Raw genomic sequence first — 27162 nt, 5'->3', positions numbered from 1 at the left:
AGCCCTGTGCCTGGACCTAAGACAGCCAACTCACTCAGACAGCCAACTCAAACCTGGGGCATGGGCCCCTTCCCATCCAAAGGCCAGGACATTTGTGCGGCAGTACGGGGGTTAAGTCTGCTTGCATTCCAAAACCATTTGGAACAGGCTCCAAGAGAGCCATGCCTAAATTCAGCCAAAGGCAGCTCAAGCGAGATCTGAGCAAGGAAGAACTGCAGGCTGGGAAGCGTAGCAGTGAGGCTGCCGCTCCCCCTAGTGGAGACTCTGCTGTTTACAGCACAATGTCCCCATCCCTCCCAACCTCAAAATCTATGCCAGGAAAGTAAATTAGGCCAGATATATAGAATGAAGTGACAGAAGGTGGACTGGAACCCTAGAGAATGCAGGGAGGGCTTCAGTTTTGAATCCCTCTTCATCTGAAAAACTGCTCCCTGGGGAAAAATGCTTAGCAGGGTGGCTGGCAGGGCTCTGCAGGACTCCGGTGGAAGTTGTCCATTTTAAACATGGTACTGTGAAACTTCCCAACTGTAAAATAATCTAGAGGGCATGTAACCCCACCCCCAGGATGTGCTATGAGGTGCCCATTTTGAGCAGATTCTTCGTACTAGAGACACAAACAGACACCATATACTGTAGCTTATTCACAGCTTTTATTTCTTTCAAGTCTACTTTGGACCTGCTGATCCATTAGCATGATACCTGGATGATAAAACATTGCAGTACCTTGTGGTGTGTAACAGTTTATGACAACCTGAAATGGCCGCACAAGTTTCTCTCCCCCCCCCAGCTTCTAAAAAGAAAGGATTGTTACTTGGAGAAAAGGATACCCAGAAAGGTCATTTCGACAAAGATCTTTTTCCTTTTTTTGTGTGTGGGGGGGTGAGGGTTGGAGGGAAGAGAAATATTGTAAAACAAGAAGACGACAATATTCTGATTGCTCCAGTGTTAATGAAAGGAAGCCCCTTCTCCACTCCAGGTTCTGGCATGCCCCCCACCCTGAAATGCTTGAATACATACCTCTTTTTTCTTTAAAAAATATACTTTAAAAAATAATGCTCCATAAAAATACTATTGTTCCTAGTCAAACACAGATATTGCAGTATCAACAATTAACTGTTTTGTTTTTCTCTCTATAAAATGTGAAAAGAGTATTGTCACACCGATAGATGTAGAAAAAAATCCCCCACAGATAATCTACATTGCAGGCTCAGGCAGCATGGTGGCTCCTGGGAGTTTTGGACTACAACTCCCAGCTGGTGCTTATGGGGACTGTGGTCCAAATCACCTGGAATGCACCAGGTTGGGAAAGGCTGCATGTAGAGTTATCACAAAAGCCGGTACAAAATGAGGAAGGTGTTTTTTTGGGGGGGGAGGGTGCAGAAGGGAAAGGGAGAGAAAGATGCATGTGGCTAGGAATGGCTTCCTAACCTGACATGGGGATTCTGGATCCTTTTGAAATGCCTTTCATTGGCATTTCCATGCACTCCCAGCATTTGCTACCTCCGTTGCAATGGCTGAGTGGTAAGCAGTTTGCCCCCCAAGGGCGTAATAAATAGTCCTACAAAGTGCCTGTGTCCCATGCTTCTTGTTCTTCTTTTAAATAAAAAAAACCAAATGACTTAACAAAAACCACAGGCAATATTTCTTTTTCTTTTTTTAAAAAAGGTTTAAACTAGAGTTCCCCACAAAATGCGTTGTTGCTATATAAACCGCAAACAGGATGAGGGCCAACAGTGGTAAAATCTTAGTAAAAGCATCTTAATAAAATATACCCTTTGCGCTGAAGTTACATATGGAATGTCCAACCGGAATTACAAAGTGGGCCCAAACAACAGTTCGAAGTGGGCGCGGCAGGGGTCTCCCGCTGCATTTTCCCGTTCAGGCCCCTACATCGAATCCCCTCACCTCTGAGCTCCGAAAAATGAAGGAAGGTTCCACCTGGCAGAAGAAGGCAGGACAGGAGCCAAGGGAATGGGCTGCCTACTTGTTAGATGGAGGCTGAGGGAAGAGTGAGGGGTTGTGCCTCCCCACTGTGTGGGGAAAGGTCAGCAAGAGCCCCGAACAGTCCCGATCCACCACATGGCAGTTGCTTTCAGTTCTCGGAGAGGGAGAGTGCCAGCGCCGCTTGCAATGCTGCTTCTTCATCGATGCTGTAGTCCTGGAAATGAGGACAGAAGCATTGCAGGGAACCAAATGGAAGCATTTCCCTCCCTGCTCCAAGGCCCGTCCCCGATATTGCTTTACCAAAAGACTTCGCTTTCTCTCTCCTCCTCCACGTTGCTCAGAGCAGTGTATTTGATTCCTTACCCTTCCCTTCCACCCTCTCAGCAACCTTGTGAGGTAGGCCAGGCTGAAAGGTAAAGACTGGCCCAAGATGACCCAATGAGCTTCATGAATGTGCAGGGATTCGAATACAGGTTTCCCAATCTAAACACTACACTGGCTTAAAAAAAAAAGGCTTGGGACAAGATTAAAATCTCAACAATTATGTCCAAGTTGTCTAAAAGGGAAGTCGCCTTATAAGAGTGGAGTAGAAAAAACACCTATTTTTATCCCACCTTTCCAGGCCCAAAGGACCGAATAAGAACAAAAACTGCAAACCATCAAAGCAAGCAACACAGGAGCCCTAATTGCCAACCCGGAGAAAGCAATACTGAGCACCAGGGCTCCTGACCGCCATCTAATGCACCCCATGTAAGTTCGACAGTAGGTACCCACCACAAACGTGTCATAGGAGAACTTGTGCCTGTGCAGAAGATGCTGAAGGAAGTTGGCACTCTTATAACTGGGGTCACCCCAAGGCATGGCTGAACAGACTGGGCATACCTGGAGCACAGAGGGGCAGGGGGAAGAGAAGAAGTGGACTGTCAACTAAAAAGGAAAGAACCAGATTAGCCCATTCAAAAGCAACAAAGTAGCACACTAAATCAACAATGAGATTTGTAGGTTTCTCTCATATCCACACACATATGTGCATGTGCGCACAGAACTGCCTGGGGAAATAATGCCACTATAATTTATTTCATGTGTTTAATTAATTCTTTTTGGTCCTACTCTTCCACCAAAAAACATTCCCAAAGTAGCCTGCAAATCATGAAAAAAAGAGAAGAAGTCAGTCCATGCCTTCAAACTTACAATTGAAAAATTCACAACACAAAAGGAAAACCTATTGGGAGGGAGGAGGAAATAGGCAAACTCAGGCACAAGTTCTTAGTTACAAGTTGTTCTGATGACCAGATGGGATCGAAAACTTTGAGAGGAATCGACAGAAGCTGCTAGTCTCTCATCTGCAGCAGTGAGGTGGTCCTGATTTCTACCTCTTTCCTCCCCTGTTTCAGCTATTATCCAAGACTTGCTGCACTGCCTGTAGACTTCTGCTCAGAAAATATGACAAATGCATGCCTTGCTATCCAGCAAACACCCTAACTGCACACAGAAAAGGCTTCCATGTTTTCTTAGGAGGGCGACAAAAGTTCTGATGTAAAGTTTCTAGTTTCCACAGCACACATCTGGGTTTCCTTTACCAATTTTAGGAAGCTGCCTTAGAAAGTCAAGCCATTGGTAGAACTCAGTACTGACTGGCAGCAGCTCTTAGTATTTCAAACAGGGGACATTCCTAGTCCTACCTGGTGACTAGGTATGTCCCCTGTTTGAAATACTAATACAACCTTTTGCATGCAAAGCAGATGCCCTACCACTGAGCTATGACCTTTCCTGTGCTGGTATTTGCCAAACATGACTCCTGAGGAACTCAGGCTATTTCTTTAAAAATATTTACACCTTGCTTTTCTCTGGAACCCCGAACATCAAAAGCAGCTGACAAATGAATATGCAAATGCAAATCAAATGCATCAAGTACATAATGTAAGAATAGCCTGCTGGATTGGGCTAGTGGTCAATCTAGTCCAGCCTCCTGTTGTTACAGTGGCCAACCAGATGCTGGTGTCAAACCAGCAAGCAGATCTTGAGCACAAGAGCCCTCTCCCTTCCCGTGGTTTCCAGCAACTGATATTCTGAAGCATTGCTGCCTCCAATTATGGAGGGAGAGCATAGCCATCAAGGCCAGTAGCCATTGATAGCCCTCTCCACCATGAAAAATTAAAATAATCAATACCAGCATCAACTAAAAAAACAGCAACAAGCTTCTTTCCTGCACCCCATCCCGAGTTGCTTTCGAAACACGAATTGGTACCAAACTGACCAGATCTCCAAATGTAAGTTTTGGACCGATGGAAGGTGGACCTCAAAGCAGAACTGCTACCCTAAACTCTCAACATGACCCTCTCCAGGTCACTTTCCTCCTCTCTTTTATCTTGCTGCAGAAAAGGCATCACCGCACTGCCTCTGTCCAGTTGAGAAGCTGAAAAGAGATTAAATGAGCTAGAAACCGGCACAGCACTCCATGCCTGGGAGCAGATGCACATGTACCTACCAACTTTGCACCGGGAAACAAATCAGATGCACACAAACCTCACAGTTCACTGGACGGTTATACCCCCTCCAGCTCTACATCAGCAGAGGAGCTGAAGAGGAGCATTTAACAGTCTGAGGTTCACAACCTAAAGCAGCGGGTAACTCAAGTTGTGCCATAGGCAGGATGGGCAAAGCACTACACTGGCCTTTCATCCTGCTTCCGCCCCCACCCTCAAAAACCCAAACCTGTACAGTATATGGGAGGGCACCATTCCCAACCTCTTTTCCATTTAGATCCATGGCCACCCGTAGTGCCACTCACCACTTTGTTGGGGTCGTTGCGGTGGTTTTCCATGCAGTGTTTCACCAGCTCTTGCTGGTCCAGGTTCCGCGCTCCACAATAGGGACACACAAATGTGGACCGGTTTGGGATATTGCTGGAAAAGACAGCAGAAATTTGGAAGGGTCACCCAGGAGAACAGCACCTGTGGGCTGCTTGCAAATGCTCCCTTTCAAAAGAAAAACCCCACGGACAGCGTGGCTCACTCGTGACAGCTTCAAAACTATTGGTTTACCTTGCAGAGTTAGCACACAGCTCAGAAGCTGGCTGTATACAGTATACTTGATGATTGTTTTTTTAGTGGCAAAGCAATCGGTTCGAGATATTAGGTGTGCAAAATAAGAAAGCTGTGTCTCTTACAGGAAATACATATAGGATGGTAAAGAGTTCCTCCTAGTTCCAGCTAATTAAGCTGGAGATGCAAAGGAGCCACACTTGCTCTTTGATATCTGCAGGAGAAAGTGACAAAAGGCCTCTCCTCCTCTCTTCTCCAGAAGCGGCAGGTATCAAGGAAGAGGTGGTGAGTGAGGAAATGAGGTCAACAACCCTAAGAATGTCAGTCTAGCACTTTAAGAGGTCAGCACAGGTTAGGTCAGAAAGGCAGTCTAAGAAGGTTCCTCTATCTATCCACTTTCTCTCCATACAAGCCACATCAGCCCAACACTTCCAACAGAAAGCAGCATCTTCTCAGCTGCTCCAACGGATGAAGGTTAGATACCTGGGAATGGGTTGGGACGTCGGGACAACAGGAACAAACTTTGGACAGTTGGCCATCTGCTCCTGAACCTTAGTACAGGATGTGACATGGGATCTCATCTTTGCAAGGGTCACCTGTAAAATGAGGAATGGAGACAAAAGGACTCTTAATTTTCTTCCTAAGAATGTGCTGTATCCTTTTAATGTAAAAGCTTGGTTTCCAGGTAATTGTCACACATTAATTAAGCAAACTATCAGTCTGTACTCAAACTGTCCTCTGAGCTACTTGAAAAAGGGCAAGGTGGCCGCTTTGAGGTTGCAAAGGAACTTTTAACTGAACCTCAAGCTGTTCTTCCAGCTGCCAAACCTCAAACCACATGCCCTCCAACTGAGGCTTGTAAACTTCATTCAGCCTGCTTGTGACTTCTCCTTACTAAAGTTTCGTATTGATTTTTAACTGTATTTTTATTGCTTTGTTTCTTATATTATAATTTGAATACAATGGAATTCAAACTATAATACAATGTAAATAATAAAAACAGCAATAAAAACAATTAAAAATCATGCAGCATCTAGCACAGTGCATTACAATTGCTACAACAGGCAGAAAGACCCTCAGCAATTTCCAAGTGATCCGGGGGGTGGGGGAGGACGTATGGAAACCACTGCCTGAAATGATCAGAGGGGGTGAAGATGCATACCTACTGGGCAGCAAATTAACCAGCCATTTCCTTGTGGTTCTAAACTTGGCACCTGCCCTTGCCCACGTGGCTCATGAAATTACCTTTTTGCTACAGCCCCGGCAGGGAGCCTTGAAGGAGGAGAGCTGCTTCTCTACACTGGAGGCCTTCTCCACCTTTTTGGGGTCAAAGGGCATCCGGCAGAGTGGGCAGAGAGGAGACGGTACTTGGAGGCATGGCTGCAGGCATTCCCCACAGAATCTGGAAAAGAAACAGAGACTAGTGTGATGCAGCAGCTAAAAAAAGCCAATGCAATTCTGGGCTGCATCAATAGGAGTATAGCATCTAGATCAAGGGAAGTAATAGTACCACTGTATTCTGCTCTGGTCAGACCTCACCTGGAGTACTGTGTCCAGTTCTGGGCACCACAGTTCAAGAAGGATACTGATAAGCTGGAACGTGTCCAGAAGAGGGCAACCAAAATGGTCAAAGGCCTGGAAACGATGCCTTATGAGGAACGGCTTAGGGAGCTGGGTATGTTTAGCCTGGAGAAGAGAAGGTTAAGGGGTGATATGATAGCCATGTTCAAATATATAAAAGGATGTCATATAGAGGAGGGAGAAAGGTTGTTTTCTGCTGCTCCAGAGAAGCGGACACGGAGCAACGGATTCAAACTACAAGAAAGAAAATTCCACCTAAACATTAGGAAGAACTTCCTGACAGTAAGAGCTGTTCGGCAGTGGAATTTGCTGCCAAGGAGTGTGGTGGAGTCTCCTTCTTTGGAGGTCTTTAAGCAGAGGCTTGACAGCCATCTGTCAGGAATGCTTTGATGGTGTTTCCTGCTTGGCAGGGGGTTGGACTGGATGGCCCTTGTGGTCTCTTCCAACTCTATGATTCTATGATTCGATTTTGCTCAGCAAGCCTAGAGAACACTAGGAGTAGTACAGGCATACACACTCTTAACGCCAGCAAATTCAACAATACAGGCTGGTCAGATAACTCTCCCAGGATAAGGTGCTGACATGCCTCCAACAACAACAAAAAACCCTTAAAACACTCCTGAAAGTAGCTAATGAGAGTTTAGCTCTCTGTAAGTGCCCACACACAGAATTATTAGCAGGGTGTTCTCAGACATAGCGTAGAGGATGGCCAAGTCTTAAAGCACGCAAGCAGCTTTTTGTATCACAAGCAAAACATTCTATTGTATACAGAGCACCAGTACATACTCTGGAATGCTACACACCCCTTGCTCAGAGGTACAAAAATCTATTGTAGTCACTTAGGCATCTAATTTTGATGAGCTGCTCATTGTCTCTTGCCCTTGAGCGCTACATGCTATGAAGTCAAAGAGCACTCTTGTGCATGAAGAGCACTCTTGTGCATCCATCAGGAAATGTCTGCCTCTGAACTTGGAATAAGAGGCTACAGGAATCTGAGCAGTAACTCAAAGAGCCTCGGGCCTGAGAATGGCTTTTAGAAACAGGCCAGAGATCAGGGATCATGGCAACTTTAAAGTTCTTTTATGCCTGCAGGATCAGAACCTCTCATATAGAGTTGGTGGAAGAAACTGCAAAATAACCACTGTACTGGAAAGGAAGCTTGAGGCTATGCAAGGGAATCCAAGAGTCAGAAAGGACAACCTGCCAGCCCACTTGCAAATGCTCTGGTCTTTCAGCAAATTTCATCGGCTTTTTGCTAGCAGCTAGCTGCAAGTAAGTTTTCTGCTTCTTCCCTCACTCTTGCTCTGGTAGATGCCAAATGAGTTTCCTCAAAGCCACTCCTTTCCTCTTGGCTACCTTGACTAACTTTTAAAGGGAAAACCTTTGCTGTGGCTCTGCATTTCTGTTCCAGAAGTCTTCACAAGAGGCAATGCTAAACGATAAGGCAGAGGCCTTTCCCACCAATGAGTGCAGGAGAAAAGGGTGGTTAACCCTATTACCACAAGTGAACTTTGTGTTGTGCCACAGGAGGGCAAGGTGATTTTATATAATACAGGAACAGCACAGTCACTGCCTGAAGCACTTCCAATCCATATTAGTGAGCAAAGATTAGAACTGAGGAGAGGGAGGAGTGGGGACTGTTAACAGAACTGGCTACCTATCTATTTCTGAGAACAATTCAAAATGCTGGTTTTACAACCATAAAACCCTCAATAACCTGGGACTTGGGAACAAAGAACCACCTGCTCCTATGAGCATGTCTGGTTATTAAGATAATCAGTGTCCCCAGCCAACCAAAGTGTAATTGGTGGTGATAAGGGGCAATGCCTTTCTAGTGGTAGCATCCTCTTTCTAAGAGAGATACAGCTGAAGAATGTCTAGCAAATAAATTTTAATAGATTTATATATTGCTTGATTGTATAAGACCTTGAACTGGCTTACAAAAACAACAAAACAGTAGAATTATCAGAAAAAAACTTGTTAAAAACAACTATTTAAAACATTCAAAAGTTACTTAAAATAAATGATAAGCTAAAAAAACATGTGGACGCCGAAAAGGGTACAGTGAAGGCATTTGCATGATGTCAACAGGCACGGGCTCCCAAAGTGTAGCTGCTGCCACACTCGAATATAGATCTTTTAAAAATAGAGTGTTATGTTGCAATTGTAATAGTGTCAGTTCTGCAGATGGAAGCATTCAAGTGGGCATATATGGGATAATGTGATCTCATAAGTAAACTGGTCTCAAGTTGTTAAGGGCTTTATATGCTAATAAATAAGACCCTGAACTAATGAGCTGAGGTGTTACAGGTTGATAGAATCTCACTCCTGTAATTGTAATTGTGCTGTAACATTCTGCGCTAACTGCAGCTTCCAGATAAAGTGCAAGGGAAGCCACACACAGAGCGCATTACTGTACAGTAATCCAGTCTTGAAGTAACTAACACATGAACTACCATGGCCAAGCTTTCTTCATCCAGGAGCAAGTGCAGCTGTCATACTAGTCACAGCTAGTAAAGGGCACTTCTAGCCACTGAGGCTACCTGGATTGGTGACAAGCTGGATCCAGAAGCACCATGCCCTAGACTACAAACTTGCTCCTTCAGGGGAATGCAAGCCTATCCAGGGTTAGCAGTTGACCAATTTCTCAGACACAGAAACCACTCACCCCCAGTGCCTCTTTCTTGTCAGAATTCAGTCTAAGTTTGTTATTCCTCATCCATCTCACCCCTGTGTCCAGGCACCAATCCAGGGAGTACAGGGATTTTCCTGATTCAGATGTTCGGACTACAATCTGCACCAGTCCCAGCATCATACAACAATGTTGGCTTGGACTGATGGGAGTCATCGTCCAAAACATCTAGAGAAGCCTTCACCAACCTAGTGCAAGCCATATGTTTTGGATTACAACTCCCATCTCCCCTTACCATTCACCATGCTGGCTAGGGCTGATGGGAGTCATAGTCCAAAACATCTGGAGGACACTAGGTTGGGGAAGGCAGGCAATAGCCCCTCAAGGTCTTCCCCACACCTTCTGTCCAAGATCCTTTTCAACTTGAGGAGTCAGGGATTGAACTGGGGGCCTTCTGCATGGAAAGCAGATGGTCCACCATGGAGCTATGCCTCTCAGCCACCTCATCTGTTAGTTTTCATAATGCCACAGCATCTTTTTGACTTCTTACTACTACTGAAGATACAGATCTCTTTTGGAATCTGTCTCCTCAGGAGATGGTGCTCCTGAGCAGGTTTTTGCCTCCCTATGAAACCTTTTAGAAGATTTAGACTGCAAGCATTAGAACTTGGGGGGGGGGAATCATTGCAAGAACTGGTCTGAAAATATTCAACAGTTTCAGCAGACAAGTTTCAGGAGTTCTAAAATTCACTATATAATTACACCATGTAACAAGGGTTTGGGTGTTCAAAGTTTGAGGCTGCCATGCACATGGCAATGTCTGGTAAAGGCTTCGGTATCAAAAAGCTCCCGAAGATCTGTGTTCACAGGAGCAGAGTTAGGACTCACAGTAGACTCCTGCAGGCTCATGTTATTCAAAGGACTATATTACCCCACTTTGACTCTCACAGAGATAGACAATTCAGTGAAATTTCATAAGACTATTCCATAGTTATCCTCTACTGAACTCTCTGTAATAAGCATTATCTTTCCCTTCACACACAGCACGTAACAATACTGTAGGAAAAGGGTGGCGTGCATCCAGCTCTCCCAATATTCATGGGAACCAATGGTTCAGGAGCACCGCTCTCTTTTTAAGAGAGCATCTCTACAAGTGCACCCTCCTTGCTTTCTAGAACAGCCACAAATTTGCACTACGATACTAGCAGTTTTGTTTATGATCCTCTTCCTAGCGATCCCTAGTATGAAATTCACCTTCCCCACAACAGGGTCCACATCTGTTATGAGGTACCGCATCTGCTTCAACCCCAAGGTCTCATTCTTGGTCAACCACTGCCATGTCTGACCCCAGCACCACAAATTCACCTCCTCATCACCCTAACGCACTTTATCCCAACCCAGACCCCACTTGCCCCATTCCGCTCTGTGCCTTAGCACCCTCAAGGCTGTAGTTCCTCCCTCGGTCGCACCCTCAAATCTTCTGCTTTCCCCCAAATCAGGCAGACACCTCCAATGCTCCCCCAGCAGACCCACCATCGCTTCCTCTAACGCCGCCCACTACCCCCGTTGCACTTGCTAAAAGATCGACAGCATGTTTACAAGCGGTTCACCCTCGGACATGACTCCACCCCCACCCCCAGGGACCCTGGGCTCTCACGTGTGCCTGCAGGGGGCGATGCGCACGGGGCGCTGATAGACCTCCAGGCAAATGGGGCAGCTGAACTGGGCCTCCAGCGCGGCGCCGGCCTCAGGCGGGTGGGGAGGCGGCGGGGCGGGCGAGGGGGCGGCGGTAGAAGAAGGGGTGGCCTCGCGGGACCCGCCCGCGGACACCAGCAGGCTCCGGAACATCGCGGCGGCCATGGAGGACGAGGAGGCGGAGGCGACCCCGGCCCAGGGAGGCGGAAGCGGAAGCAAGGTGGTAGGGCGGGCGCTCTCTGATGATGTCAGAGGCAAACCACCGTTTCGTAGCGCTCCTCGCGAGAGAGAGCCTCTCGACCAACGGGGCGCGCGACCGTTGCGGCGCTTAAGGAAATGTAGACTGAAGGTAAACCCGCACTCGGATCGTAGCTTCCGGGTTCGCTTCACTTTTTATTTGCATGCAGTACTTTGAAGTCACATATTAATTAAGTAATTACTTTTATATCCCATTTTTCCCTTCAAGGAGCTCTAGGTGATGTACATCTTTCTCCCCACCCCCATTTTATTTCAACAACAACCCACTGAGTTCGCAATACCTCGCTTGCCGTATGAGCCGGCCCTCTCACCTGCACCCGGAAGGTTTCCTCTTTATGAAGTAGACAGATCTATAGAGCAGATGGTACAAACCAGGGCGCTTGACGTCAGAAGAGTGCGCCGGGTGGCCGCCCCGCTTGGGTTCTGAGCCGGGAAGTGGCTGCTTCGGGCGCCCAGCGCGACGGAGGCTGAGAGGTCTGGCTGCGATGTGTGAAGCCGAGGAGGGAGGCTGCGGAAACGAGACGCAGCCTAAGAGGGCACCCCGGGGCAGGTAGGAGAACGGGGTAGGGGTAAGGGGTGGGGTGGGGCTGGGATGAGCCAAGACTTCCCACTAGGTGTTGTTTCTGCAATAGCCGCAGAGACCACAACATAAGAAGGCCGGCTAAAATGATATAACAAGATCCACGTTGTGCAAATCAACACAACAGATTTATTATTATTTTAGTGCTATCCACGCACATTAAGAGACTGTATGTAGCAGAGTGTCTTTTGGCACATTAAAGAACAAGAAATGTATTGCAACAGAAGCTTTCGTGGACCAAGGTCTGCTTCATTAGACGTGTGAGAGGGTTGTATTCTCAGTTATTACACCTGCCAATTTAGGCAGTTAATGCATCCAATGAAAGGGCTTATGGTCCAGTTAAAACTTCTGCTGTAATAAAAATGTTGCAGTGCAACCTTAGCCATGTCTACTTAGAAGTAAGTTCTATTGAATGCAGTAGGAGATATTCCCAGGTAAGCAGAGGTAGGATTGCAGCCATAATCTTTTAGGCTGTTTGGTTAATATAATCATATGCCATTCTCCTGCTTGTAGAGCACCCACAGTTGCTTATACCAATAAGAAAGACTACATGACAATAATGATTATACACTAATGTTTTTAAGACCAATGGCAAACAGTCCAAATTATGCTTTGAAATCTGATCTTTTTCTCTCCTCTAAGCTGCCCCTCAAAATGCATGAAATGCAAAGAGGGTTCCCCAGTGTTGATCATCCGTGTTGGAGATGCCTTTTGCAAGTAAGTATGATGGGCAGCTATGCCTTCTTACCGGGTTGGCAGCAGACATGGTTGTCATTTTCTGAAAGGCTGCTGTGGTCTACAACAAAGCTGCAAACCCTTTTTGAGGGACCTGGCTGATCTTTGCTACAAGTGACAAGCTCTGGTGTTGACTCTCACAGCAGAATTTCAGTCATGGCATATTTCTAGACCTCTTTAATCTCTATTAGAACTCTTTTTAAATACAATTTGAGTTGTTGTTTTTTCTCAAGAGCTAAACACCCATGCTCACTGTCAGTCTCTCACTACTACCCTAACCCAGAACTTGAGATGTTTCAACCAACTATAGTTAAGTGTGGGGAGGATCATAGCTTACACTTTGCAGAGCACATGTGTTGCATGCAGAAGTTCATAGATACAATCCCTGTCATTGCCTGTTAAAAAGCGTCAAGTGGCAGGTGATGGGATGGGGATACCTACTGGAGACCCTGGAAAGCCTGTCAGGTGAATGGAAAATAGTCTGATGATATAAGACAGCTTCTTCTATTCCTGCTCCTAAGCGTTGCATTGCAGCTAAAACAAAATTAGGCCAAGATCTTTGACTAAAATTGGGTTTCCATCGGATGTTATTGCTTTAATAGCATGCATTTGTTCTGTTTTGTAGGAGCTGTTTCAAGGATTATTTTGTTCACAAGTTCCGGGCTATGCTTGGCAAGAATCGCTGCATTTACCCTGGAGAGAAGGTCCTGCCCAGTTATTTTGGTGTGGGTGGGCGGGGGAGCTAACAACTAGAAGTGACAGACATGTTTCCTAATACTCCCTTGCATGCTTTTTATTTATTTTTATTTACTGTAGGTTCTGCTTGCATTTTCGGGCGGCCCTGCCTCCAGTTCAATGGTGCGGCAAGTGCAAGAGGTATTTGCCCATGACTTCCTAGCAGGGTAAAAACAGAGAATTTGGGGGTTTAGTAGAATGGTTCGTAAATTAAAATAATTTCTTATGCACCCTTCACTACAAGGTTGCAGAGAGGGTTATAGCAATCTAATAATCAGTATTAAAAACAGCTTGAAACTGACCCAAAGCTTCTTTCTCCTCCCAGGGCTTGAGCCGGGAAGCAGCCAAGAAACTCCGCTTCAAGCCAGGAATCATTTACGTTGATGGTAAGCAATGCTTGCTGGGTGGATTCCCTTCTGGGTTTGGGAGACTGAAGAGTCTAAGCAGAGGCAGTTTCTTCAAGGTGAAACAAACCTTGCATCAAAACGCTTGTACTCTCCTCCAAGGTTTAAAAACAATACTGCTAGAAACTCATTTTCCCTTTTCCTTACCTTCATGGCAAACAAATACTTTCTCAGGGTGCCTGTGAAGGTGGCCACATCTTCATGGGAGGCAGGATTGGGGTGACCATTTAGTAGGGGATGGACTGTGGCTCAGTGTCACAGTATCTTCTTTGCACGCAAAAGATTCAGTCCCCAGCATAGATGGTAGGGCTGGGAAAGGTCCTGTTTCTGGGACTCTGGGGTGTCACTGTCAGTCAGTGTAGAGGCCCTGCAGATGCTTCTGGACTGCGAGCTCTCAACATCTCTGACCATTGGTTCTGCTGGCTGGGGCAGATGGGAGTTGTAATCCAAGGGCATCTGGAAGGCACCAGGTTCTCCATCCCTAGATGGGCCCAGGAGGGATTCATACACTGAAAGGCAGCTGTCTTTTGCTCCTAGTGCATTTCCTGTTGTCAAGCCTATATTTCACCATAGACTGTTACCAAGCTCAGAGTGACCCTTTGGGCATCAAAATTAATTTGGGTAAAGGTTTTGAGTGAGGTGGCACTCCAAATGGCTCAGGTGACTTCCGCCATGACTCTCCACCAAGCTAGGAGGAGACAATAGGGTGGGAGTGCCTCCCAGAAGCCCGCTCAGCTTGTTTAACTGATCTCCCTGATTCTCTTTCTTGCCATGCAGAGGGAGCTGTGTGCGGACAGAGCCCAGGCAAGCGGGAGGAGATCCGCAGCCAGGTGGAGATGATCCTGCAAGCCACAGGGTTCCCTTATCACCTAGTGTGCTTGGAAGAGGTGAGGAAAGATGAGGAGAGGCCTGGGGTGCCATGTCAACCTCTGACCTTGTTGCCGCTTCCTCATTTCAGTACATTGGTGTATTTTGAGTGGAGTTAGGAATCTCCTTAGAGCAGGGGTTCCCAACAAAATTTTCTCGAGGACCCCTCATCGAGCCGCTATTGTGACAAGGACCCCCATTAATTCCTAATCCTAAATCTAATTCCTAATCTAATTTTTCCAGTAAGCTTAACACTGATCTTGGAAGGGTTAGGTTCAAGGGACGCCGACGATTTAGGTTCAATGGACACTGACAAGATCGGTTCGAGAGTCACTGACTTACTTGCTTGAACAGCAAATGCATTATTTTCCTCTTCATCTGTAGGCCTTTGTCGTTTTAACGAACCACTTTTTAACCAACGGTCCATTTTTAACTATGCGAACTGTAGCTTCCGCGAAAAACAACGCTTTGTTTACAAACACTACTGTTTTGCAAAGAGGCAGCACGCGCCAGGGAGGAGGAAGGGGAATGGAGAAGACAGGGTACCTGCGCAGTAGCGCACAAATGAAGCCGACGCGTGCAAAGCATCTTGGGAAGGTGAGCGTTAGTAGAATGCGCGCTGCCTCTTTGCAAAACAGTAATGTTTGTAAAGCGCCACCTAACGGCATACAGCAGAACTACTGCTTCTATCTAATTCTAGTTTTGCGCTACACTCTGCTCATGCAGGAAGCGGCCAAAACAAAAAATCTGTTATCATACGAAATATAATATATATTTTATTCTAATAGCATCTTGCGGACCCCTCTGGCATAGCTCGCGGACCCCTGGGGGTCCCCGGACCACCTGTTGGGAACCACTGCCTTAGAGATTCAGTTTGGCTGATCAGTAATGAAACAGCCTTATTACTGTGGAAGCCAACTAGTCCCATAAGAAAGGTGCAAGAACAGACCCCCCTCATGACATTTTCAGCCTGAGAGCCACATGTCAGTGATGAGTGGGGAAGAGGCAAAAGCGGGCAGAGCAGTGCATGCAGATTTTACCTTTGTGCAGGAGTCTGGTTCCCCCACTCCACCTTTTAGAAGAATAGAAGAGGACAGATTTCCCCATAGCTTAGGATTCTCAAAATAAGCATTAGAACCTATGATGTTTTACGGCCCCAACACTAAACCAAGGCAAAGAAATATCAAAGGTGTGTGTGTGGGAAACACCGATTTCTGTGTTTAAATGTCTGTTCCTGCTAGTGCTTCCCGTGGCTGACTGCATGTGCTCTGCCCTTTCACAGGTGTTTGACCTGCCAGGCTCTGTGCTGCACTCCATTCCCCATAGTGCCACTGACCACGGCGGCAGCTACAAGGAAGCTGTGGATGGCTTCATAAGATGGCAGCAGTGTGAGAAGGTGGCGGGAGACTCCGCAAGCTCCCTGGAGGACCAGCTGGCTAGGCTTAGCGTTCACGGACCTTCACAGCAGGAGGGACCGTCAGTCCCAGGAACTAGGCCTCCTCTGGTGCCCCATACTGAAGAACTGACCAAGCTCTTTGGGGCTGTGAAAACCCTGACTGCAAAAGAGGAGCTCCTACAGACTCTCCGGTGAGCTTCTTTGCCCAGGGACAGAGATCATCTTTCCTTCTGCTGGAGTGCTGCTGGACGAGCTCCCAGTATGCATTGCTCTCAGAGATGGGCAGCCTAAGGGTGTTTTGGAGGCTGCATTCAGAGACATTCCCGTCACCCTCTTGCTGTCTAATTTAACCTGCTTAAGAGGGGATGACTGAGCACTAGATCCTGGCCAATCCCAATGATCCCTGAATCCTTGGCAGCTGAATGGATGCTGCTAGCACGCCTTTGAGGTTGCAGAAGGGTGACAGGGCTGCTGCAGGTAGAGCAGAGGCCAGCCCATCTTGAGCAGCAGTCTCAGGAGCACAAGGCCCTACAGAGCCAGGACCGAGGGTATTCTGCTTCACCCTCTCTAGGGCTGCCACTTCTGGGTTTGCTTTTCATGGCCTCTTCACAGCTCCACTGAGTGAGACGATGCTCAGCTGCTTTGCTTGGCAATTTGAGGTTTGTGCTCCTGGGGAGGGGCCAGCCACACCGTGGTTCTTCGCAAGAGTAATAGATGGCCCTGCTCCTCTTCATGAGTTTATACCCTCCATGAGTGTCTCTAAAAGTGGGCTAGACCAATTGGTGGAGGCTAAGGCCACTCACCACAATGGCTGTGTGTTGTGTCTGAACACCACTTTGGGGGGGGGGATTGCAAGTGGGGGGGGGGAGTCCTGCTTGTGGGCTACCTCTTGGCCACTGTGAAAACGGGATGCAGAACCAGGTGGGCTTTTGGTCCGATGCAACAGGGCTCTCTTTATGTTCTTAGGAACCACCTGATTCTGCACGTGGCCCGGACAAGCGGATATTCCAAGGTGATGATGGGGGACAGCGGTACCCGTGTGGCTGTCAAGCTTTTGACCAACTTGTGCCTGGGACGGGGGGCCTTTCTGGCTGCAGATACGGTAAGAGTGGGGGATACAGACTCCTATCTGTTGGTGAGAGGTGCAAGCTTCAAGCTGGAGTGGGCAGTGCAGCTCTTGAGGGATCCAGTCCCTGCTTCCCCTCTCCAGAGAGGACATTTGGGGCTGACCATTTCAGCAGCAGGCATTTGAGCTGCTTATAATGGCCTTGCTAGCTAGTAGAAAGCCAAGCCTCTGCACTCCACTTCTGGCCCTGATGGTATGTAGAGCTGGAGAGAGGGAAGCAGGGAGTTGTTCCTGACCTCCCAAAGAGTTGTAGCACCAGGTTCAGGGACTTAAGCTGCGATTCCTGCATGTGCTTACCTGAACATACCCCACTGAACATGACAGGGCAGACTTCCAAGTGCATGTATAATGAATTGCATCAGAAAACAAACTGAAGTCTGTTGACAGCACCAGCACTACTGCTGTGCTTTTCTTTATTGCTTCTATAAAAGGAAGAACCGTAGCTCAGTGGCAGAGCACCTGCTTTGCATGCAGAAGGTCCCAGGTTCAACCAAGTACAACTGGGAATGTCCCATGCCTGAAACCTCTATAGAGCAGCTGCCAAGTCAGACTACGGTGAGCCAGATAGGCTGATGGTCTGACTCGGGATAAGGCAGCTTCCCAAGTTCCTATATTCTTTCCACACCACCGCTTTGGACCACCCAGAGCTATCCTATCTCGCAAACGGGGCAGCGGATCAGGCACTTTCTGCTCTGTTCACTTTCTCCTTTCCTTGAAAGGGCTTCTCAGACAACCGCCATGGTGATGTGCTGTTCTTGCGCCCCATGCGGGAATACACTGCCAAAGAGATTGCCTTCTACAATTGCTTCTTTGGGGTGCCCACGGTCTTCACGCCTGCGCTGGATACTAAAGTAAGAGGGACCTCCTCCTGGGTGCATGTAGGATGACCCCTTTGGGCGCCCTTCCACCAAACCTTCTGGGAGCAAGTTGCCCATGAATGATGCCCCTCTTCCCCCCTTCCACAGACCCCCGACAGAGCCAGCATTCACCGCCTGATTGAGAGCTTCCTCTACAGGTTACAGTGTGACTTCCCCTCCACCACTAGCACAGTCTGCCGGTAAGCAAGCCTTTGGCTGGGCCATTCTCCTGCAAGCAACTGCATGTCTCCCTGCTTCTAGGAGGACATTCATCAGCACTCCCCCCCCTCCACTGCCCCACCCCCATCCATTGCATGCCGATAATCTGCTGGCCTGTTAGTATTTGCACCCAGTGTAAGCAGGACTGCATGCAGCAGCGACAATAAGTGCCCAGTTTCTGCAGGCTGAATAAACCATGCGAACTAGGAAGTTGTCTGTGTGCTTTTAAAACCCGTTTGATTTGCCAGTTTGCTTCCGGGTCCAATTCCGGGTTCTCACATTAGTGTTTAAAGCCTTAAACTACTCAGGCCCCACATACTTGTGAAACTCAGAAAATTAGAATATCGTCAAAAGCTGCATTTATTTCAGAAATGCAACTTATTATTTTTTCATATTTCTTTTAAGTTTTACAAATGCTTTCTTTTGGAAATTTCACAGTAATAAAACAAGTAGTTACAATAATACAAAAATAAACATCGCTATTACATGTCATTAATTACATTCCATTTATAATTGACCCACCTAATGACAAATAATTACAACAAATAAAGGCTTGACATATCTTGCTTTGCATGTCATGCATCTATCTCATATATTGGTTTTACCTTTTATGTTGCGTTACTGAAATAAATGCATTTTTCGACGATATTCCAATTTCCCGAGTTTCACCTGTACCTGAAAGACCGCCTCCTTCCTTACAGACCCTCTCAGGTGCTAAGATAGGCAGAGGAAGCCCTTCTGATAGTTCCTCTGCTCTAACAGGTTTGGTGTGGGGGTGGGGTGATCCAGGAGAGAGCATTCTCTGTGGCAGCCCCTAAGTTCTTGAACTCCCTCCCCATTGAGGTATGTCTGGTACCTTCACGATACAATTTCTGGCAAATAGTGAAGATGCACATCTTTGCCCTGGGAGGTGTATATTTTTAGGAGCCACCACATTTCTGTGATTGTAAGCAGTTTTAATACTGTGTTTTTAAGTTGTAACCTGCCCTGGGACCTTAGGGTGAAGGGTGGATGATAATAATGATAAAAGCTCACTTATTCTTCTGGGCAGCAAAGCCCCACATCTTGATCCCCACACCCCTTTCTGGATTCTTGAGGCCATGACATTTTCCTCTCACAGGATTTAAAGTTTGCTTCAGCCACCATTAAAGCCTAGAAACTCCAGGCTGTATCCAACTTCATTTTACTTACAGTAGACCTGTTGAAATGAATGGACCTAAAGAAATCCACTAACTCCAGAGGGTCTTCTCTTAAGTAGGAATAACACCCTTTTAAATCTTAAAATGAGTGTGTTGAGATCATTGTTGCTTTCTGACGGCTTATTAACTCTGTGCCAGTTCTCACATGCTGTCTGCGGAAAACATGCAGACATGGATTGCATGACTTCCCCATGTGATGTGAGAGCAGCTGGGCGGTGTGCAGAAGGCCCGAGGGGCAAAAGCAAGATGGATAACCATGTCTTCCCAGCCCTCTTCTTGATGCCCTCTCCATCCTTTCTGCAGGACAGGTGAGAAGCTTTGTGTGACTTCCCAAGAGGCTGACCCTGGTGGACCCACAGACACACCCCAGTGCCTCTTCTGTCTCTGCGCCTTGGACACCAATGCTGGTATGTGGTGGCCTTGTGAACCTCAACGGGAAAGTCCGTTTTCACTTCTTTAAGAAGAGGATGCACCTGGGTGTGGTTCTACAAAGGCAGAAATCAGAGAACCGGAAGGACCCCAAAAGCTAGCTTGACTTCTGCCTCCCACCACAAGCCACAGTCACCCACTCACCAGCCCACCTGTTCTAACCTGCAGGGCGCCAGAATTAGCTGAGGCCAGGAGTTTCTCCTGGGCTGCCCTACCCAACTGCCATAGAACTAGTAATCTTGCCACTGGGATACCTGCCTCCTGAGTAACATCTAGAGCAGCCTTTTCGTCGCCAGATGTTGGACTACAAGTCCCATCATTGCTGGCCACTGGTCCCTTAAACTAGGGATTATGGGAGTTGTAATCCAACAACATCTGGGGCCCCAAGGTTGAGAAAGGCTGGTCTGGATCAAACCATCTCCATCCTGGTGCCCCCTGGAAAATTGGTGGACTCCCAACTCCCAGCATGTCTAAATGACAGGGATGATGGGAATTGTAGTCCAGTGACATCTGGAGGGAAACTGGTTGGGGAAAGCAGCAGGAAGCCTTATTTTCCATGACTACTTCTTGTAGACAAATTCATGGAAGGATAAGACAGTGGCTATGCTCTTCTTCCACTGTTGGAAGCAGCATGCCTCTGAATACCAGTTGCTAGAAACTGCAGGAGGGGAGAGGGCTCTTGCCCTCTTGCAGGCTTCCCCTTGGCACCTGGGTTGCCACTGAGAAGAGGATGCTGGACTAGATACACCACTGGCCTAATCCAGCACGGCTGTTGTAACAGCATCTTTCTAGCCTGTTGTACCCATTGAACTCCCTGGGTACCAAGAGAGCAAGACTGTCCTTGCTTACGGAGCTTAGCCACTCGGGGGCAACAGCTGAAACTCTCTCTGCCACAGAGGACAACGACTCAGCAGGCTCAAGAAGTGATGCTGCCTCTGACTCTGTTTTCCCTCCCCCCCACCAGTGGACGGCTCCTCCTTGCAGTCGACGGTGCTGTCAGAGCAGCTCAGCCGGAAGCCACTTCCACCATCCACTGGGAACGGCTGCTGTGGAGGGGCCTCGAATCAGACCGGATGCTGCAGGGCCCCTCTGGCACCAAGGTAAGCAGGGATGCTGGATCCAGAATGGATAGCTCCACAAATAACTTATCCTTGTATGGGTGGGGTGGACTCCTTGCCCCCAACTTAGCTGCCTTTAAAAAAAAAGAGCTGGAGGACAAAGGCTATGAATGACTACCAGCAACAGTGGCTAGGCTCTGCCTCCACCACTGCAGGAGCCAAAGATGCTTCCGAATACCAGCTGCTGAAAACTGCAGGAGGGGAGAGTGCTCTTGCGCTCAAATCCTGCTTGCCACAGGCATCTGGGTGGCCACGATGAGAAGAGGGCACTGCACTAGGTGGGCCATTGGCCTGATCCTGCAGGGCTCCCCCTAGGTGCTCTTGTGCTTCTAGACTAGGGGTAGGAAACCCTTTGGAGGGCCGCACGTCAATGGTGGTGGGGCCAAAAGCAAATGCAGGTGGAGCAACCAAAGTAAACGTTGCCTTTGTGGAATGATTCACACGCAAACACCCCACTCTATTCAAGGAAGTGAGAGGTATTATCCAAGTTCAAGAAGACAAGCCCACCAAACAGGTAAAAGCACTTGGGGTGGGTGTGAAGCAAGTTCACCTCTGCTGTACTAGAATCATAGACATCACCTGCCCAGACTTGATCCTGTGCCCTCCTGCTGTGTTCTCCCCTGTAGAGATCCTTCCCAGCTTCTCCCATTGCTCTGCTACAGCTGCCGCCTGACCATCAAAGACATGGTAAGTGCAGAGGTGTGGAGCGAATGATTCCTCCTATTCTTATGCTGCTTTTTTCTGGGCCGGCAGTGACACATTTGCTTTCTGTTCAGAGGATACAGGCCAGTTGGCTGCCTCTGTCACCAAACTGCTACTTCCAGATGAGTGGATGAAGCTAATCCCAGTTGAGTTTGACGGGTGGGAGAGTGTTGTCACTTGCGGCTTTTGGGAAGGGGGAGAGAGGAGTGTTGTGGGCCCAAGCAGAGTGCAGCGATATAGGGCATTGCCTGCCACTTGATCTGGACAAGGAGGCTTGACCTCATGAGGACTAGAACCCAGAGCAAAGAGGAAAGGCCACCTACCCGTTTGTATTTTCTTCACCAGACTAGGGATGGGCATGGGCTCTGCCAGGCCTAAATCACGGTGGAGCATCTGCTCTGAATTCTGGAAGTGTTCATTCATGCCAACCTCTTTCCTCCTCTGCAGAGCTCCTTGGAGCCTCTCCCAGCCTACATCCACTTGGAGGCAGAGCACCGGCGATGCAGGTACAAGCCACACACTCTGCAGAGGAGGGGATTTGTGCAGTGGGAGACATAGTTCATCTCTGGATAGAAGCCATTATAGGAAGGACAGGGAAGAGCATATTGGAGGCAGTGCTGAAGTGTGTGCATGTATGAGAAAGAGACCAAAGAGATCTCAAACCAGACCCATTTATTTCTCCATGGAATCACTCTGGGTGGCAAGACCAGGTCCCAAATTTATTTAGTGCTGGGGATATACTGTTGTGCCCCCTCCCCTTACCAAAAGGCCAGGGTGCTCTTGAGACAGAAAAGGAGATCATGGAGGTATCTAAAGTTTTGTGGTAATGGGTGGCTTCAGCCATCCTTACGTAGTTTGGATAAATGTGTATGATGAAGAGGAGAAATTTGAGATCAAAGCATGTATTCTTGCAGTAGCATGTGGGGCAGGAACTATTACGACAGCGCCCATGGGTTGGAGATGGCCAAAGGGTCTGTCAAAGGCTCAGATCAGGCATCCCCAAACTTCAGCCCTCCAGATGTTTTGGACTACAATTCCCACCATCCCTAACCACTGGTCCTGTTAGCTAGGGAGTTGTAGGCCAAAACATCTGAAGGGCCGCAGTTTGGGGATGCCTGGCTCAGATCCTGCCTTGGTAGCCATGGTCATATTTGGTCAAGTCCTATGCTCATCCCCAGTACCTGTCAAATGACAATTATTAAACCAGATAGAATTAATCTTGACAAGGGTTGCATCACACCAAGTTGTGAACTACAGCGCTGGTTTGCTGGAATTCCCAGTCTCCATGGGGCACGGGGAGGATGCTTCTTGTGCCGATTCTGACTTAACCACCCACTCTCCCTGTGCAGGTCCCATCTCCACACACTCCCAAACAGCAGCAGCTTGTCATAGGGGTCCCCTTTGTGACTTTACCAGCTTCCGGCCAGCTGAACGAGAGTTGCTGGGGAACCAGAAACTTTCAGGTGTAGAGACCGGTGTGTGTTTTGTTCCTGCAGGGCTGCAATGAAGCAAGAAATCCAGGAGTTCTTGCTTGAAGAAGAGGACAGTGATGCTGCGGAGGGCCTTCCCCTGAGCTGACGACCGAATACCATCCTGACAGGCTTGCTGAGCTCTGGAGAACCAGAGAAGAACACCCAAGGCAAGAAAGCACCCCCTCTTGGCTCTTATTTGACCTTTTCTTCCCTCCTGGATTTTAATAATTTTTTTAACGCAAATATATTATTCTGAAGCAGCTGGCTCAGTGATGCTGCAGGAGGTCTCCCATCATTTCAGTTGGTGCTAAGCGCTTGAGAGTCCTTACACAACTCTGCCAGTGCCTTGCCAGATGCTGCTGAACTACACCTCCCATCAGCCCCAGCAAGCATGGCCAATGGCTGGGAATGATGGGAGTTGTAGTTCAGCAATATCTGGAGGGCCAAAGGTGCCTTATACTTGCAGTATAAGTCTCCCTGCCCTTCAGAAGATTGGGTATTAAGGATGAAGCCAAGAGAAAGCTCTCTTTAAGGTGAGGGTGCATCACCTCTTTTCCACCCCACCCCACCCCAATTTCACCCTTGTCCCCATTCAGTATGCTCCAATATTGCTAATCACAGCTTTTTATTTTTAAAGTTTTATTATATAGATCTGTATAAATAAAACCACCTCCTTTAGAAAAAAAGTCAATAGACTCCAGCCACCCCTTTGTTTCCAGCAGCTGGGGTTGGCACGTAGTGATGCCTAGACTATGGCACTTGGTTTGGGGGGGGGGAGTGTTTGTGGCAACGTGAGAACAAGAAGTGTGTGTGGGGGGAGAAGCTCTGTACCCCCAGATTCTTTTCTTTTCCAGGGGGAGAGGGAGATGGAAACAGGTTATTGCTGTGCATACAGTGGGCTTTTCAGCAGGATGCAACACCGCAAGTCAATCAGCAAACGGTTGCAGACTTCCTGCTTTGCAAAACACCCCCTTGTGCTGCTATGGATAACCCAGGAGGGGAAGGGGCTTTGGAGAGTGCAAAGGTGCTTCCCGTTCAGCCATTTCAAAAAGGGAAATCTGATGCAAAGAGTGACAGTATTCCCCTCCTCCTCCTCCAAAGGCAGTGGGGCAGCAGGTTTGGCTCAGAGGTTAAGAGGCTGCCCCACCCACAGAGGTTAAGCAAAAGGCAGGTGGGGGAGAGAGGCAGTTTCCAGGTCCAGCAGTAGGAGGAGATCAGCATCCTCTCCAGGTCCATCTTTAGGCTCTCCATCCGCCCCTTAGAGAGAGAGAGAGAAGGTGGTGTTTTCTCAACACCTGTTCTCATGTCTTGCGGACCGCTTGGCTCTGTTGTGGTAGCGGCTCCTCACTCTTTCTCACGCGTCCACTTGATCATGGTCTCCGGCGAGCGGTAGAGGAAGATGAGCTTGGCGTACAGCTCCTCCTCCAGCTCCAACTCGCCCGTCTCGCGGACCAGGAAGATGTCGTGGCACAGCTTAAGGATGCGGTCGACGCAAGGCAGCTCCTCAAACATGATGGAGTGAGAGATCTCACTGAAGAAGCCCCGCACGAACTTGCCGATCACCAGCACGATGGAAACGTAGAGGCCCATGATCCTGTGGGGGGGGGGAGAAGGGGGTCAGCCAGGGGTCCAAGAAAGCAGCAGCCAGCATTTGGTGGAAGCCACAACCGTGTGATTCTGCTTTGCAGGCGTGCAAGATCACACCTTTGTATGCCTCCTTAGTTTTCTCGAGAGCAACCCGTACCCATCTGCTCAGAATAATGCAGCTAAGAAATGGCTGCTTTGCTAGTGCATTGGGGGGGAAGGGGGGCAGGATTATTATAACATTTGTCAGCCGCTCTATATAATAAAAAGCGTCCCCAAAAATAAAATTCAGCACTTAAAAATGATTTAAGACTAGAAAAATGTAAAGCAGTGACACTTAAAATGCTCACCCAGCAACAGGACAAGTCCTACCCGTGCTACTGAAAAATGATCACCACCATAGGAGGCCATGTTAATTAACCAAAGGCCTGGTTAAACGCAAAGGGTTTAGCTTGGTGCCTCTAGAAGGGTTCTAGGCATTCAGTCGGAAACAAAACACTCAGGGAAGATGCAAAGCAGCACAGGGTTGGTTCAGGAGGCTGTGTGTGGCATCAGGAGAGTCCCAGGGGCCAGACAGTCTTGGGGCCTGTGCTTCTTCCCCACCCCCCAGGCCTGAAGGTCCCCACCCCTATGCCCGAAGGTATGAGCTATCCAAGCCCATGACCTCTGAGCCAAAGATTTGCATCAGCGACAGCACTTAGAACGGGTCAGCAAACTTTTTCAGCAGGGGGCCGGTCCACTGTCCCTCATACCTTGTGGGGGGCTGGACTATATTTTTTTTGGGGGGGGAATGAACAAATTCCTATGCCCCACAAATAACCCAGAGATGCATTTTAAATCAAAGGACACATTCTACTCATGTAAAAACGTGCTGATTTCCAGACTTTCCGCGGGCCGGATTTAGAAGGCGATTGGGCTGGATCCGGCCCCGGGGCCTTAGTTTGCCTACCCATGGCTTAGAATATAGGTAACAATTATCCCATGAATGTAAACTGCGCCCTCCTGATGTTACTCACCCATATCCTGCCAAGAAACCGAGGCTGGGAGGGCTGACTTTGTCGTTGAAAATGACCATGGGCAGGATGTTGCAGTCCTGTTCCTGGCAGTTGGCCAGTCGAATCACCCACCACTCAAGGAAGTTGGCACTGCCGTTCTCAAGCCCCACCTGCTGCCGTTTCAGTTGCACCTCTACGTCCCAGTAGCTGTCCTCATCCTCTGCCACGGTGGATATGGAACGGTGGATAGAAACTTTGAATGAGCAACTCGGGCTTCATAAAGAATAGATGTTCTCCCAACCCTCCCATCCCTCCAGCTTAATCAGAACCAGCGGTGCTGGCTTTCTGGAAACGTTTGAACTGAACATTTCCTCAAAGTTATCAATCTGGATATGTTTGGGATGGGGGCTGAATTTTGGAATAAGGTGTTTGTTGAGATCTCTAGGATAAGTAAACAAACTCTTACTCCGTGTTTGCACTTGGCACTTTTGAACCCGTACATGGAAACAGAACGGAAACAGTCTCACCTGGCAGCATCTGCTCAACTGGTTTGGCTTCAGGGCCGTTAGGTGCACGGATGTAGGGAGGAAAGAGTTTGGGAACTTTACTGAAACAAAAAAGGAGGAGGATCAGAAGAAGCCTTAAAGGGTGCACACAGCCACACTCCTTCCCACATGCATGATCCCAACCCCAAGGGAGGGTAGAGTCTCTGTTGCACTCAGGTCCTGCTTGTGGGCTTCACAAAGGCATCAAGCTGGCCACGGTGAGACCAGGATGCTGGACAATTTGGCCTGATCCAGCAGCCAGTCGCTTCTGATGCTCTTATGCTAAGCCATGCCAAGGCTCTACTGGGAAAACTTTGGTCAACCGCGAATCATTTTCTCATCCCCACTGTGTGGGGTCACCCACAGGGTTTTGTTTTTGAGATGGGGGAGAAATTGCCTCCTTCCTTGCAGTAAAATCCTTGGGAGTGTGCTAGGGCGATGCCCCCCCTCAAACTCACACAAACTCGTTGTGTGTGCCTTGCAGCAGCCTTGCCAAATCTCTTCGCACAGTGTCTTGTTGCCCCAGCTCCATTGTGTGCTTCTCAGAGGTGTACTCCGCTGTGCCTCCTATGCTAAGGTTCCTGAAGGTTTTGGGGGGTGGGAGTAACGAAAAGAGGAAGAGATAGAGAGGTATTAATGTTTCAAATCTTTTGTCATCTGTTTTGTCTGAGAAGCTCTTGCCCATGCTGAGCCTTTGGTGGAATTAAGTGTTCAGAACATGCCAAGAAGTTAACCCATTAAAAAAAAAACCCTGAGGCTTCTGGCCAAAGTTAACCAGGAAGACTATTAGGAGATGGAGAACCATTTTCAGCTCAGGGGCTGCGTCCCTTTACAGACAAGCCTCCAGGAGCCACAGGCCAGTGGTGGGCAGGATGCGAGAGGCAGAAGAGGACAGAGCAATGAATGTGACTCTCTTTGTACCACAGGCTGTATTCCAGCCAAGCAGGGCTCTCTGTGTACCAACGCTTCTCCATCCAGGCAAGCAAGAGGCATCCTCAGACTCTTAAGGACACATTCCAGCCAGTCAAAGGCACTTGGAGAGGGT

The 27162-nt window shown here is 48.2% G+C and overlaps 3 protein-coding genes and 1 long non-coding RNA gene across 6 annotated transcripts in view; 2 read left to right on the top strand and 2 right to left on the bottom strand.

The window, feature by feature from the left end:
* LOC148685309 (uncharacterized) overlaps positions 1 to 5677 on the top strand; it is a 30832-nt gene extending 25155 nt beyond the window's left edge. The window contains exons 2-3 of the long non-coding RNA XR_015950309.1: positions 2567 to 2694; positions 4323 to 5677. This is a non-coding gene — a long non-coding RNA (uncharacterized LOC148685309). The remainder of the gene's footprint in view (positions 1 to 2566; positions 2695 to 4322) is intronic.
* Positions 632 to 11480, bottom strand: RNF166 (ring finger protein 166). Of its 2 annotated transcripts, none has more exons than XM_088670993.1 (6): positions 11436 to 11480; positions 6234 to 6390; positions 5472 to 5584; positions 4736 to 4850; positions 2719 to 2826; positions 632 to 2158 (listed from the first exon to the last, which is right to left on the bottom strand). In XM_088670993.1, exons 2-6 carry the CDS (start codon positions 6324 to 6326, stop codon positions 2093 to 2095), a joined length of 495 nt encoding a protein of 164 aa, XP_088527119.1. In that variant the 5' UTR covers positions 6327 to 6390; positions 11436 to 11480; the 3' UTR covers positions 632 to 2092. The 2 variants fall into 2 exon arrangements, with proteins under 2 accessions (XP_088527119.1, XP_034973611.1); XM_035117720.3 differs by lacking the exon at positions 11436 to 11480 and adding an exon at positions 10859 to 11185.
* A 70-nt stretch (positions 11481 to 11550) lies between these two features.
* Positions 11551 to 23236, top strand: CTU2 (cytosolic thiouridylase subunit 2). The gene is made up of 15 exons (XM_035117688.3): positions 11551 to 11704; positions 12377 to 12451; positions 13095 to 13173; positions 13286 to 13345; positions 13530 to 13590; positions 14386 to 14495; positions 15758 to 16062; positions 16838 to 16973; positions 17717 to 17848; positions 17963 to 18054; positions 19576 to 19679; positions 20666 to 20801; positions 21446 to 21506; positions 21969 to 22027; positions 23018 to 23236. The coding sequence occupies exons 1-15, from the start codon at positions 11640 to 11642 to the stop codon at positions 23097 to 23099; spliced, it is 1557 nt and encodes a 518-aa protein (XP_034973579.3). The 5' UTR covers positions 11551 to 11639; the 3' UTR covers positions 23100 to 23236.
* Positions 23237 to 23615: 379 nt separating this feature from the next.
* Positions 23616 to 27162, bottom strand: part of PIEZO1 (piezo type mechanosensitive ion channel component 1 (Er blood group)) — a 120603-nt gene continuing 117056 nt past the window's right edge. For both annotated transcript variants that reach the window (XM_035117666.3, XM_035117665.3), the window contains 4 exons: positions 26576 to 26698; positions 26100 to 26179; positions 25594 to 25792; positions 23616 to 24587 (listed from right to left, as the gene is read on the bottom strand). In XM_035117666.3, the coding sequence (XP_034973557.3) occupies positions 24338 to 24587; positions 25594 to 25792; positions 26100 to 26179; positions 26576 to 26698 (652 nt within the window). In that variant the 3' untranslated portion in view covers positions 23616 to 24337. The remainder of the gene's footprint in view (positions 24588 to 25593; positions 25793 to 26099; positions 26180 to 26575; positions 26699 to 27162) is intronic.

Source organism: Zootoca vivipara, chromosome 6 (assembly GCF_965207765.1).
Source record: "Zootoca vivipara chromosome 6, rZooViv2.hap1.1, whole genome shotgun sequence".
In the NCBI taxonomy this organism is placed as follows: Eukaryota; Metazoa; Chordata; class Lepidosauria; order Squamata; family Lacertidae; genus Zootoca; species Zootoca vivipara.
This window is presented reverse-complemented; position numbering and strand designations above follow the sequence as displayed.

Bases quoted from the DNA above. Each gene is read 5' to 3' on its own strand.
- RNF166 (XM_035117720.3), bottom strand. From the start codon at position 11,061: ATGGCCGCCGCGATGTTCCGGAGCCTGCTGGTGTCCGCGGGCGGGTCC. The intron at 2,827-4,735 runs GTGAGTGGCACT...TCTGTGCTCCAG, and splicing joins GCAACGACCCCAACAAAGTG to GTATGCCCAGTCTGTTCAGC. The intron at 2,159-2,718 runs GTGGGTACCTAC...CCTCATTTCCAG, and splicing joins TCTCCTATGACACGTTTGTG to GACTACAGCATCGATGAAGA.
- CTU2 (XM_035117688.3), top strand. From the start codon at position 11,640: ATGTGTGAAGCCGAGGAGGGAGGCTGCGGAAACGAGACGCAGCCTAAG. The intron at 13,591-14,385 runs GTAAGCAATGCT...CTTGCCATGCAG, and splicing joins AGGAATCATTTACGTTGATG to AGGGAGCTGTGTGCGGACAG. The intron at 18,055-19,575 runs GTAAGCAAGCCT...TCCTTTCTGCAG, and splicing joins ACCACTAGCACAGTCTGCCG to GACAGGTGAGAAGCTTTGTG.